Source organism: Leucopleurus acutus (assembly GCF_964270905.1).
Source record: "Leucopleurus acutus genome assembly, chromosome: 5".
NCBI lineage: Eukaryota > Metazoa > Chordata > Mammalia > Artiodactyla > Delphinidae > Leucopleurus > Leucopleurus acutus.
This window is the reverse complement of record NC_139147.1, coordinates 59,990,341-60,001,756: the sequence shown is the minus strand read 5'-3', so window position 1 is coordinate 60,001,756 and position 11,416 is coordinate 59,990,341. Positions and strand designations below refer to the sequence as shown.

Below are 11,416 nucleotides of genomic sequence, written 5' to 3'. Positions count from 1 at the left end.
ATTTATTATATAGGGTTGTTCAAAATATTACATTATTCTTTTAGTATCTGTAGAATCCGTCACCTCTCTCATTTCCAATATTGGTAATTTATATGTAATTTTCCCCTGATCAATTTGTTTATAGGTTCATCAATTTAATTAATCATCTCAAAGATTCAGCTGTTAGTTTCATTGGTTTTCTCTATTGTTTTTTGCTTTACTATTTTATTGATTCAGCTTTAATCTTTATTATTTCTTTCCTCCTTGGATTTAACCATTGTGGTCAGAGAACATAGCTAATATAACTTGAATCCTTCTGGATTTATTGAAACTTGCTTTATGGTCCAGATTATTGTCCATCTTGCTAAAAATTCTGTATACATATGATAAGCATTTGTATTCTGCTGGTTGTTGGAGTAGTATTCTATGTATGTAATCAGGTCAACATGGCTGATAATGTTTTTCAAGCTTATTATAACCTTGCTGATTTTCTACCTACTTATATTATAGGTTATTCAGGGAGGGGGATTGAAATTTCTGACTATAATTGTGGACTTTATTTCACATTACAGTTCTATCAGCTTTTGCTTCATTTATTTTGAAGCTCTCTTATTAGGTGCATAAATGTTTAGAATTGTTGTATACTTTTGATTTAATGGCCCCTTTACCATCATGAAATGATCTTATTTACCCCTGGTAATATTCTTTGCTCTGAAATCTACTTCATCAAATATTGATAAAGCCACTCCAGCTTTCTTTTGATTAGTGTTAGCATGATATATCTTTTCCCATCCTTGTACATTAAACTTACTTGTGTTTTTATATTATTGATAAATGTGTGTCTCTTTTTATAGGCAGCAATTAAAAAAATCTAATCTGACAATCTCTGCCTTTTAATCGAGGTGATTAGAATATTTGCATTTAATGTAATAATTGAGTTGTATCTATCACCTTGCTGTTTTTTTCTATTTCTCTCATCTGTTCTTTGTTTCCTTTTTTTGCACTTTTCTGCCTACTTTTAATCAACTATTTTTTGTTATCTCTTTTATAATATCTCTTTTTATACATATCTCCTTTAGCTGTAATTCTTACTACTTTAGTGATAGCTTTAGGGTTTATAGAATACATCTTTAACTTGTCACAGTCTAACTTCAGGTGATTTTATAACACATCAGAATAGTATAAGAGCCTACAACAATATATTTCCTATGGACTTTATGTTATTGTTGCCATGCATTTTGCCTTTACATATATTATAAACATCACAATACATTTTTATTATACTTGTTTAAGTAGTCAACTATCTTTTAAAGAGATTTAAATAATAAGAAAAATAATCTTATATACTTACTCCTGTAGCTATTTCCAGTGCTTGTCGTTGTGTAGATCCAGATTTCCATCTGGTATCATTTTCCTTCTGCCTGAAGTACCTACTTTAACATTCCTCATAGTGGGGGTCTGCTGGTGATAAATTTTATCAGTTGTGTGTGGAAGCATATTTATTTCATCCTCATCTTTAAAATATATTTTTGACAGATATAGAATTCTAGGTTGACAGGTATTTTTCTTTTAATACATTAAGGATGTTTTACTGTCTTCTTGCTTGCAATAGTTCTGATGAGAAATATGATGTTATCCTTATTTTTGTTCCTCTGTAATATCTTCCCTCTGGCTGCTTTTAAGAGTTTTTTCTTTATCACTGAATTTGGTTATTATGTACCTTGATGTAATGTTCTTCATGTTTCTCGTGTTTGGATTTTGTTGAGCTTCTGGAAGGCAGGTTGGTGGGTAACGATGCTGATAGGAGGATTGAATTAGTGATGAGAGCTTATGGATGTTCTCTTCAGATTGCTTCAGTGTTGTCAATGAAGTAGGGAGCAAGGTTACTGGCTGAGACTGAGGACAGAGGAAGAGATGTTGAGCACGAGAGAAGGTATAAAGCTGTCATTTGGGAGGGTAGGAGAATTAATAGAGCAGGGAATGGTACTGTGGTCTTCAGTCATTTTTAAAGGCCCGCTTAATATTAGTTATCATGAATTTAAAGTCAGCATGGCTGAGTGTTTTTCTCCTTCCAGTTTTATCTGGAAGGGTTCAGGCACTTAGTAAATACAGTGTTGAAATGGCCAGGATTGTGGTTTTGCCAAGTTTACAGTAACTCAGAGAGGGGCAGGGAGTTGAAGATGTATGCAGGGGATGATTATATTGACTGACCGTTGAATATAACTACATCAAACTTCCTCAATCAGAGTGGAAACTATTAGAAGGCAGTTCTTTGCATCTAGAAGGTGTTGAATGTGTATTTGCTGGCCCATGTATGGGTATGTCTTAACAGTAGAAAACCAGGACCTGAAGGAGGTTGTATTATTGGAGCAAATTAACTCTGTTTTCCAGTGAAATGCTCTGTGAAGATCCTAACATGGGATACGCAGCTTTGCCTGTCTTGGCTCCGCCCAATTAGGTCAGCCTTCCTTACACCAACACCAGAGGTACTGGACTTCTTCCACTCCCTTGCACTTGCCACACACCTTTGCATATGTGGCTTCCTCTGCAGGAAGGCTTTACCTGTCCCTGGTAATTTACTCATCCTTGCTTTTCAGCTTTCCTAGTAATTCAAATATTCCTGTAAGTTTAGTATCTAGTTAGTATGACTAATTGTTAGCACTTGTCAGAGTTTTAATTTGACATTTGTATTGTTGGTAACTGTTTGCTATTACACAGTAAGCTTCCTGAGGACAGGGACTTCGCCTGTTTTAAGAGTCCGCTGAATATAACATAGTCTCCGGCACATTGGTAGGTAGTAATAAATATATATATATATATTTTTTAAGAAGATGTTGGGGGTAGGAGTTTATTAATTAATTTATTTTGCTGTGTTGGGTCTTCGTTTCTGTGCGAGGGCTTTCTCTAGTTGTGGCAAGCGGGGGCCACTCTTCATCGCGGTGTGCGGGACTCTCACTATCGCGGCCTCTCTTGTTGTGGAGCACAGGCTCCAGACGCGCAGGCTCAGTAGTTGTGGCTCACAGGCCTAGCTGCTCCGCGGCATGTGGGATCCTCCCAGACCAGGGCTCGAACCTGTGTCCCCTGCATTAGCAGGCAGATTCTCAACCACTGTGCCACCAGAGAATCCCAGTAATAAATATTTTTTAATAAAAATATCTTCACAGAGGTGAAAGCAAGTGTGACATGTGAAGTTTGGTGTGGGGAGCAACATCTTGCTTTCCGAGAATTCACAAGAACCTGGTTAATGATACATGCCTATCCTCCAAAGCTCTGCCCGGAACCCTGCCGACAGGGGGGCCAAGGGCCTTTTTATCTCATAGCGTAAGCCAGCTCTTGGGAAGCGCCTGCGCACTGGCCTCGGCGGATGTACGCAAGGGAATGGGGCGGGGCTCCGGTAACCTAGGCAACATCCCGGAAGCGGCGGGCTGTGTTAACTTGTGACCGGCCGGCCGATTCTGGAGCCTGGAGTTTTAGTCGTGGTGGAGGCAGCAGTCAGGAAACTGCAAGGCAGGTCGCGATGACGGGGCGGAGGCCTGCAGCCCGCCCCACAGAATCTTAGGGACAGGGGCTACAGGGCGGGGCGAACGGTCGTGGCGTCTTCCTCTCTGTTCCCTGGGGATCCAGGCGCCTGGGTTGAGGATCCTTACTACAGAAAGTGCACCCGCGACTCCGTGTGTTTTGCGAGTGTGTGTGCGTGTCAGGATGCCTGTCTGGATGTGTTTGTGTTTAGCGCGCTCTCCCAGGAGCATCCTGAGTGTGCGCGTGCGCACCGCTTTCGGGCACTTATGCGCAGAGCTAGAAATTGGGGTACCCTAATGTAGTTTTCAAGGAATTTCCGGTCTCATGGGAGAGAGACAAACTACCCGGGGTACTTGGGGACAGGGAGGGTCATTTATGTCGATTTGAAGGTTAGGAAAGGGTTTATCGGGAAGGCCCGCCTGAATGAGTTTTGAAGAGTGAGTGGGAGTTAACCCCGTGGAAAAGGGAGTGGAAGTGTGACGGGTGTTCCAAGCAGAGCGTAAGGAACGGCTGGAACTGTATGGGAAGGCAAGAGCTTTGTTTTAGGATGTGTGGGAGATGTGAGAGGAGAAATGACTGCAAAGAAAGGTCAGCTGGGTCGCACGGAGCGGAGAGATTGAGTGCCGAGCTGAGCTGGATTCCTCTCTGCAGGGGAGCGCTGTTAAAATCGTTTGAGGAAGGAAGTAAAATTTTGAGAGCGATCCTCTATCCATATATCTGGGTAGGAGTGATTGGAGGGATAGTGTTTGGAAAGAGGTCTTGTTTCCCTTTGATCAATTTTCCACTAGCCAGAGTGGTTTTACTAAATCCCATCGTAACTGACCTTGCTTAAAACACTTCAGTGGCTTCCTATAGGTCTTTAGGTTAGTGTTCAAATTGCTGTGGCTCGCAAGGCCATAATCTGGCCTCTGCCTTTCTTTTTTATCCTTTTTCTAGCCTTCCTACCCTCTCAAATCTTTGTTAGTCAAACTGAACCTCTCAAACCCTTTGTAAGTGCCCTCCCCCGACCCCGACCTGGAGTATTTTTTTCCCCAGCTTCTAACTTTTATTCATAGTTCCGCTCTCAGCTTCAATATTTTTAGGGGAATTAGAGGGAGGAGGTGGCCTTTTCTCACTGTGTAGAGTAAGATAGGTATTTCTATGACACTGAATTTACTTCCAACGTTAGCCTTTTATTGCAATTCCTTATTTAATTGCGGTCGGACAAGCTAAGCTCTTTGAGGGTCCAGTTATTCTACTTTCTTGCTGTATCTGGTGCCAAGCTCTTGGCAGGTGCTTTCAAAATACTTGTTGAAATAATAGATGGATGATGAAGTAGGAGAGTGAATGAGTGAAAGGAAGATTAATTAGGGGAAATAATGAGAACCTGGACAAGAACATTCATAGTAGAGATGAAAAAAGGGGGACATGAGAGAGATGTTTGAGGGAAAGAATGAATAGATTCTGGTGTCTGATTAGCTTTGAGACAAGAAGGGAGAGAAGGTGATGCTAAGGTTTTAAACTGGAGCAACTGGAAGAAAGGTAATTCTGTACTTCAGCGTTATGCAGCAGACATTTACTGAGCAAGCCAGTTATATATCAAGAACTAGACATTGGTGGGGAGGGGGCATGGATGCTAAGCTGTATATTGCCCATACTGTATTTGAGATATTTGAGAGATGTGCACAGAAGCCAGTTGGAAATGAGCGTTAGGTGTTTTGAGGAAAGGTGCGCATCCTTGATTTGGGACTAACTTTCACAGTGTATTTGTATTCCCAGTACGTTGATAGCTTTGCTCAAGGGAGTAGGTAAGATCACTAAGGGAAGATGTGAATTCCCCGTGGTGATCTAGAAAGTAAGCTCCACGAGAGCAGGTGCCATATTAGACTTGTTTACTGTCGTATCTCCAGTGCCCAGCCAGTGCCTGGCATGTGGTAGACTCTCAAAAACAATTATTGGACAAAGAGAGAGGGTGTCCAATGGAAAGAAAAGAAGACTGGGATAGAACTGAGTGAAGATCCTTGATTACATAGTATGTGAATATTGTCTTAGCCTGAAAAGGAGAAAAGAATAGGAGAGAAACCAGGAGAAAGAGTGTTATGGAAGCCAAGGGAGGGGCGAGCTTCCAGGAGTGGCGTCTCTAGAGATGGAAAGGGCCTGAGAAATAAGGGACCAATAATTTTAGCAATTAGGAAGCTATTAGTATTTTAGATTTTCTCCCAACGAGCCTAGATTTTCTGGGTTATGCTAATTTTATTATTTGACATCTTGGCACTGTAAACCATCAGACTATCTCTATAGTCTCACATTTCAGCATGTAAACTATAGCTCCCTTATGATACCTGGTTCCTGTAAGTGGCACAAAATCCCTTCGTCAGACCACGAAGTCTGATCTTTGGTCAAGAAAAATATGGTCACCTTTACTGGTGATGTTTAAGAGAACACTTTTCAGTGCATAGGTGGTTCCTGTGTTATAAAAGTTTGAAGTATAACTGGGGCTTAGTAAATATAAGTGCTTAAATAGGCCTCTCCTTCATGAAGTTTGTTGGTGAAGGGAAGGTCAGAGATGGGATAGCAGCTTTGTTACACCATTGTGAACTTAACCTTTGCGTACTTCAGATTCAGGGATGGTTTTTCAGAATTGAGGCGGTGGAAAAGTGTAATATTTTAAATAACTTGAAATAAAGTATTTTAAGAGTAACATGAGTTCCTTGTAGAAAGTTTGGAAAATATAGAACCAACCAAAGATAACTTAATTCTAGTAATGTTTTCTAGGATATGCATTATTATAATTAGTCATAATTAGTCAGATCTGGTTTTGAGTGTCAGCTCCCAGCTCTGTGCATTATTATTTCTGTGACTTGGAGCAATATCTCAAAAGCACCAGTTTTCTCGTTTGGGAAAGGGGGTTAATAATTGTTGCTGACATAATCATTAGTAATCCTTAAGTAGAACTTAGGGTGTGCTAGGCAGGGGTTCTGAGCACCTTGTGCATTTAATTAGTTCCGTTTTACAGCTAGTGGCAGAGCTGGGATGTGAACCCAGACAGTCTGGTTTTAGACTATACTCTTAACTACTATGCTCTAGTGTGTCTCAGGATAGTATGTGCCTCATCGGGTTGTGGGATTAAACGTGAAGCTTTTAGCACAGGTAAGTGCTTTATTAGTATTGTGTGTGTATTAACATCATGAGAATATACTATATGTGCAGTTCTGTATTCTACTTTTTTTTTTTTTTTTTTTGCGTTATGCGGGCCTCTCACTGTTGTGGCCTCTCCCGTTGCGGAGCACAGGCTCCTGATGCGCAGGCTCAGTGGCCATGGCTCACGGGCCCAGCCGCTCCGCAGCATGTGGGATCTTCCCGGACTGGGGCACGAACCCGTGTCCCCTGCATCGGCAGGCGGACTCTCAACCACTGTGCCACCAGGGAAGCCCCTGTATTCTACTTTTTACACTGAACTTTCTATGTATTTTCCTACATTCTTCATAATGTAATTTTAATGAATACATAATTCATCATTTAGATATACTGACATTTTATGATTCCCCTTTGTTTCTGCCAAGTAAATTGAAGATCTAAGTGGTTAAAGAGTAAAATACATAAGAAAGCTTTTTTGAATAACCATTATATTTTTCCATATCTTTTTTTATAACAGCATTGTTGAGATATAACTCACAGACCATAAAATTTAGCCCTTTAAAGTATACAGTTTAGAGTTTTTTAGTATATTCACAGTTTTGCAACCATCACAACTATCTAATTCCAGGACATTTTCATCACCGCCAAAAGAAACCCTGTGCCCATTAGCAGTGGCTCTCCATTTCCTCCTCCCCCCAGACCCTCCCAACCACTAATCTACTTTATGTCTTTATGGACTTGCCTATCCTGGACATTTCATATAAATGGAATCATATAATTTATGACCTTTGGTGTCTGGCTTCTTTCTCTTAGCATAATATTTTCAAGGTTCATCCATGTTGTAGCATGTGTCAGTACTTTATTCCTTATTATTGCTAAATAATATTACAGAATATGAATATACAATATTTTATTTATCCCTTCTTCAGTTAGTGGATATTTGGGATGTTTCCACTTTTTGTCTATTAAGAATAATGTTGCTATGAACATTCATGTCCAAGTTTTTGTGTGGACATAAGTTTTCAATTCTTTCAGCTATATATGTGGGACTAGAATTGCGGAGTCATGTAGTAACTCTGTGTTTAACTTTTTTAGAAACTGCCGAACTGTTTTCCAAAGTGGCTATGCCATTTTGCACTCCCGCTAGTGATATATAGGGATTCCAATTTCTCCACATTCTTGCCAAAGCTTGTTATTTACATCTTTTTGCTTATAACCATCCTGGTGGGTGTAAGGTAATATCTCATTATGGTTTTGATTTGCGTTTAATGACTGGTGATCTTGAACATCTCTTCACATGTTTATTGGCCATTTGTAGTATCTTCTTTGGGGAAATGTGTATTCAAATCCCTTAGCCATTTTATTTATTTATTTTTTCTTTCTTTTTTAAAAAAAATTTAAAATTTGTTTTTGGCTGCATTAGGTTTTCATTGCTGCGCGTGGGTTTTCTCTAGTTGCACCGAGTAGGGGCTACTCTTCGTTGCGGTGTGCAGGCTTCTCATTGCAGTGGCTTCTCTTGTTGCGGAGCATGGGCTCTAGGCACGCAGGCTTCAGTAGTTGTGGCACATGCGCTCAGTAGTTGTGGCTCGCGGACTCTAGAGTGCAGGCTCAGTAGTTTTGGTGCACAGGTTTAGTTGCTCTGTGGCATGTGGGATCTTCCTGGACCAGGGCTCAAACCTGTGTCCCCTGCATTGGCAGGCGGATTCTTAACCACTGTGCCACCAGGGAAGCCCCCTTAGCCATTTTAAAATTGGATTTTTTGTTGTTGAGTTGTAAGAGTTCTTTATATACTCTGGATACAAGTTACTTATTAGATATATGATTTGCAAATGTTTTCTCTCATTCTTTTGGTTGTCTCTTCACTTTCTTGATGGTGTCCTTTGAAGCACAAAAGTTTTAAATTTTGATGGAGTCCAATTTATTTTTGTTTTGGTTGATTGTGTTTTTAGTGTCATTTCTGAGAAACCATTGCTTAACCCAAGGTTCATGAAGATTTATGCTTATGTTATCTTCTAGGAGTTTTGTACTTTTAGCTCTTACATTTAAGTCTGAGATTCATTTTAAGTTAATTTTTTTTTACATGTTGTGAGGTAGGGGGTCTTACTTCATTCTTTTTCATATGGATATCCAGTTGTCCCAGCACCATTAATTTAAAAGACTGTTCTTTCCCCATTGAATTGTTTCTTGGCACCCTTGTTGAATATAAACTGACCATAAGTTTAAAGTTTTGTTTTGGACTCTTGGTTCTATTCCATTCCATATCTTTTAAAATGGCATATATGGCTCTGCAATTTACTGTGTGACCTTCCCAGTCAGTTAACTCTTTGTCCCTTAGTTTTCTTATCTATAAAATGAGTAACAAATAGTAAATACTTCATGGGATTAGTGTGAGGATTAAAGGAGATAATATATGGGAAGAGTTTAGAACAGTACCTGGCTTGAAGAAAGTACTTAGTAGCTAATTCCATCATTATAACCACCACCACTGTCATCATCATCGCCATCATCACCATCACTATGATAACACTTAAATGTTATCCTCTAACTTGTATGTGACTTATCTCCTTTGCTGGATTGTACGTTCTGAAATTAGATACCATGCTTAAAGAGTGAATGTGGTTGCTAAGAGTTATAGGACAGAGGGCCAATTCCTGAGAAATACTTGCATTTAGTCATCTTTATTCACAGTAGACTAAATGATTTTTTTCAAAGATGTACTTAAGAAAAATACTAGAGTCTTTGTTTTAGGATAATTTGGAGTAAGGGGGTCAGCTGGAAAGTTCTGTAATTATTTAGGTGTTAAAGAAGTTCTGGAATTGGAGTCATATATATGTGTTGCTTTTTAAAACATATGTGTATCCTCAAATCCTAGTGTTCAGGCACTGTGAGTCTTTTTCTAATTTTGTATGATGTTTAGTCTAATGTCCTTAGCATTGCATTTTAAAAGTGCCAAGCAACTGTTGGCCATTTTCATATTCTAGTTTAGTATCAATAATCACCCCCATTTAGTATTATGTGAAAAATATACTAGAGATCGTATCATAACTCATTCATTCTCTAAACTTTAGCCACCTTTATTTTAAGGTAAGTACGTATGTGTCTGGTAGTGATTTTGAGTGTTAGATGCTTAAAAAAGAACCCCAACTATCTCTTGCTCTCCTTCTCTTACATTCACATTGTTCACATGTGATTGACATTTCCTCTATTCATTGCGAATTTGTGTAACAGGTGACAATGCTTATGACTGCTGTCAGATAGATCTCTGCCTTAAGTCATACTTGCTTCATTCCTAGGGTTCTTTATTAATCACATATATTTAATTTGTTGATTTGAAACCTCTTTTATCATAGTTATCAGGATCAACTTTCTAATAATTATGAAGTGAAAGAACCAAGTCTTTTGGTAGCCTGTTCCTTTCAGTATACTTAAAGTTCTCGTCTGATGTTTTAAAATTTATTTTCTTAGATATCTTTTTCCCTCTCTGGTGATGATTAATTATTAGTTTTTCATGTATTTTTAAAATTTTATATGATTATTGCTCCTAGATGTCATTTGTCAGAGTGAACCGTTACGGTCCCCGTGGAGGAGGAAGGAAAGCACTGAAAGTAAAGAAGAAGAAAATGTCAGTAAAGCAAGAATGGGATGTAAGTCTAGGTGGGATAATACATGGTATAACGTTACATGGAAGGAATAAATGTGATGACATGGCCTTAGTCACTCAGGATGGTGCTCTGAATGGGGCTTAGCATGTGATATGGTGGAATGGGTTTCTGGGCATGTTATTGGGTTGGCCAAAACGTTTGTTTCGTTTTAAGTAAAAATAAAAGACATTTTTCATTTTCACCAAGAACTTTATTGAACAACGTATTCATTAACCAAATGAACTTTTTGGCCAATCCCATATCCTAGATCTTGGAGGGAAGAGCAGATGCCTTTGGGGAATTTTTTAAAAATATGCATGTTGAGGCTATAGCTCTACCTCTTTTTAAGAATTGAAATCTTGGGGCTTCCCTGGTGGCACAGTGGTTGAGAATCTGCCTGCCAATGTAGGGGACACGGGTTCGAGCCCTGGTCTGGGAAGATCCCACATGCGGTGGAGCAACTAGGCCCGTGAGCCACAACTACTGAGCCTGTGCGTCTGGAGCCTGTGCTCTGCAACAAGAGAGGCTGCAACAGTGAGAGGCCCGCGCACTGCGATGAAGAGTGGCCCCCGCTTGCCGCAACTAGAGAAAGCCCTTGCACAGAAAGGAAGACCCAACACAGCCAAAACTAAATTAATTAAAAAAAGAAAAGAAGGGAAGGGATTTCCTTTCTCTTCTCTCCTTTAAAAAAACAAACAAACAAACAAAAAACACCTGAAATCTTAAGTGGGTGGGGAGTGTGTTTTTAAAAAGTCCCTCACCTCTACTTTGAGAACTCACTGCTTTAAGGCAACTGTAGTTAACCTGAAATCTGAAATTTTTTGGTACATATTTTAGATTTGCCCATAGCAATCTGTGATATCATAATCATGTGAGTGGCATTTTTGACTGAAAAAGTGGGTGATCCTTGCTGTCTTACCCCTCAAATTGTTTTTTGCTCATCTCCAGAGATTTGTCAATTTCAGTACAAAGGTTCTCGTAAGATGTAAGACTGGTCTCAGGTATCTGAGACATGATCCCTGGCTCCTACCCTGAGTACCACTTGGTATTATCAAGGGGATTTTTATCTTTTGGAGTTGGGTACTTTGGTTTGGACCATGAGACTTTGGGTACTTTTACTTTCTGTTGTGAAGATTAACTGGTCAGGGACTAGTTTGGAT

General features: G+C 39.5%; 1 protein-coding gene across 5 annotated transcripts in view; it reads left to right on the top strand.

Annotated features, from left to right (window-relative positions):
* The first annotated feature begins 3,420 nt into the window (after positions 1-3,420).
* The window catches only part of SPICE1 (spindle and centriole associated protein 1), a 62,810-nt gene continuing 54,814 nt past the window's right edge, over positions 3,421-11,416 (top strand). For 3 of the 5 annotated variants that reach the window (XR_014326230.1, XM_082839956.1, XM_082839953.1), the window contains exons 1-2: positions 3,421-3,486; positions 10,161-10,259. Coding sequence is in view for 4 of the 5 variants with exons in the window: in XM_082839956.1 (XP_082696082.1) it covers positions 10,161-10,259 (99 nt within the window). In the remaining variant the exon portion in view is untranslated. Of the gene's footprint in view, positions 3,491-6,567; positions 6,628-10,160; positions 10,260-11,416 lie in introns of those variants that run through there. The other 2 variants (XM_082839954.1, XM_082839955.1) reach the window with 2 other exon arrangements.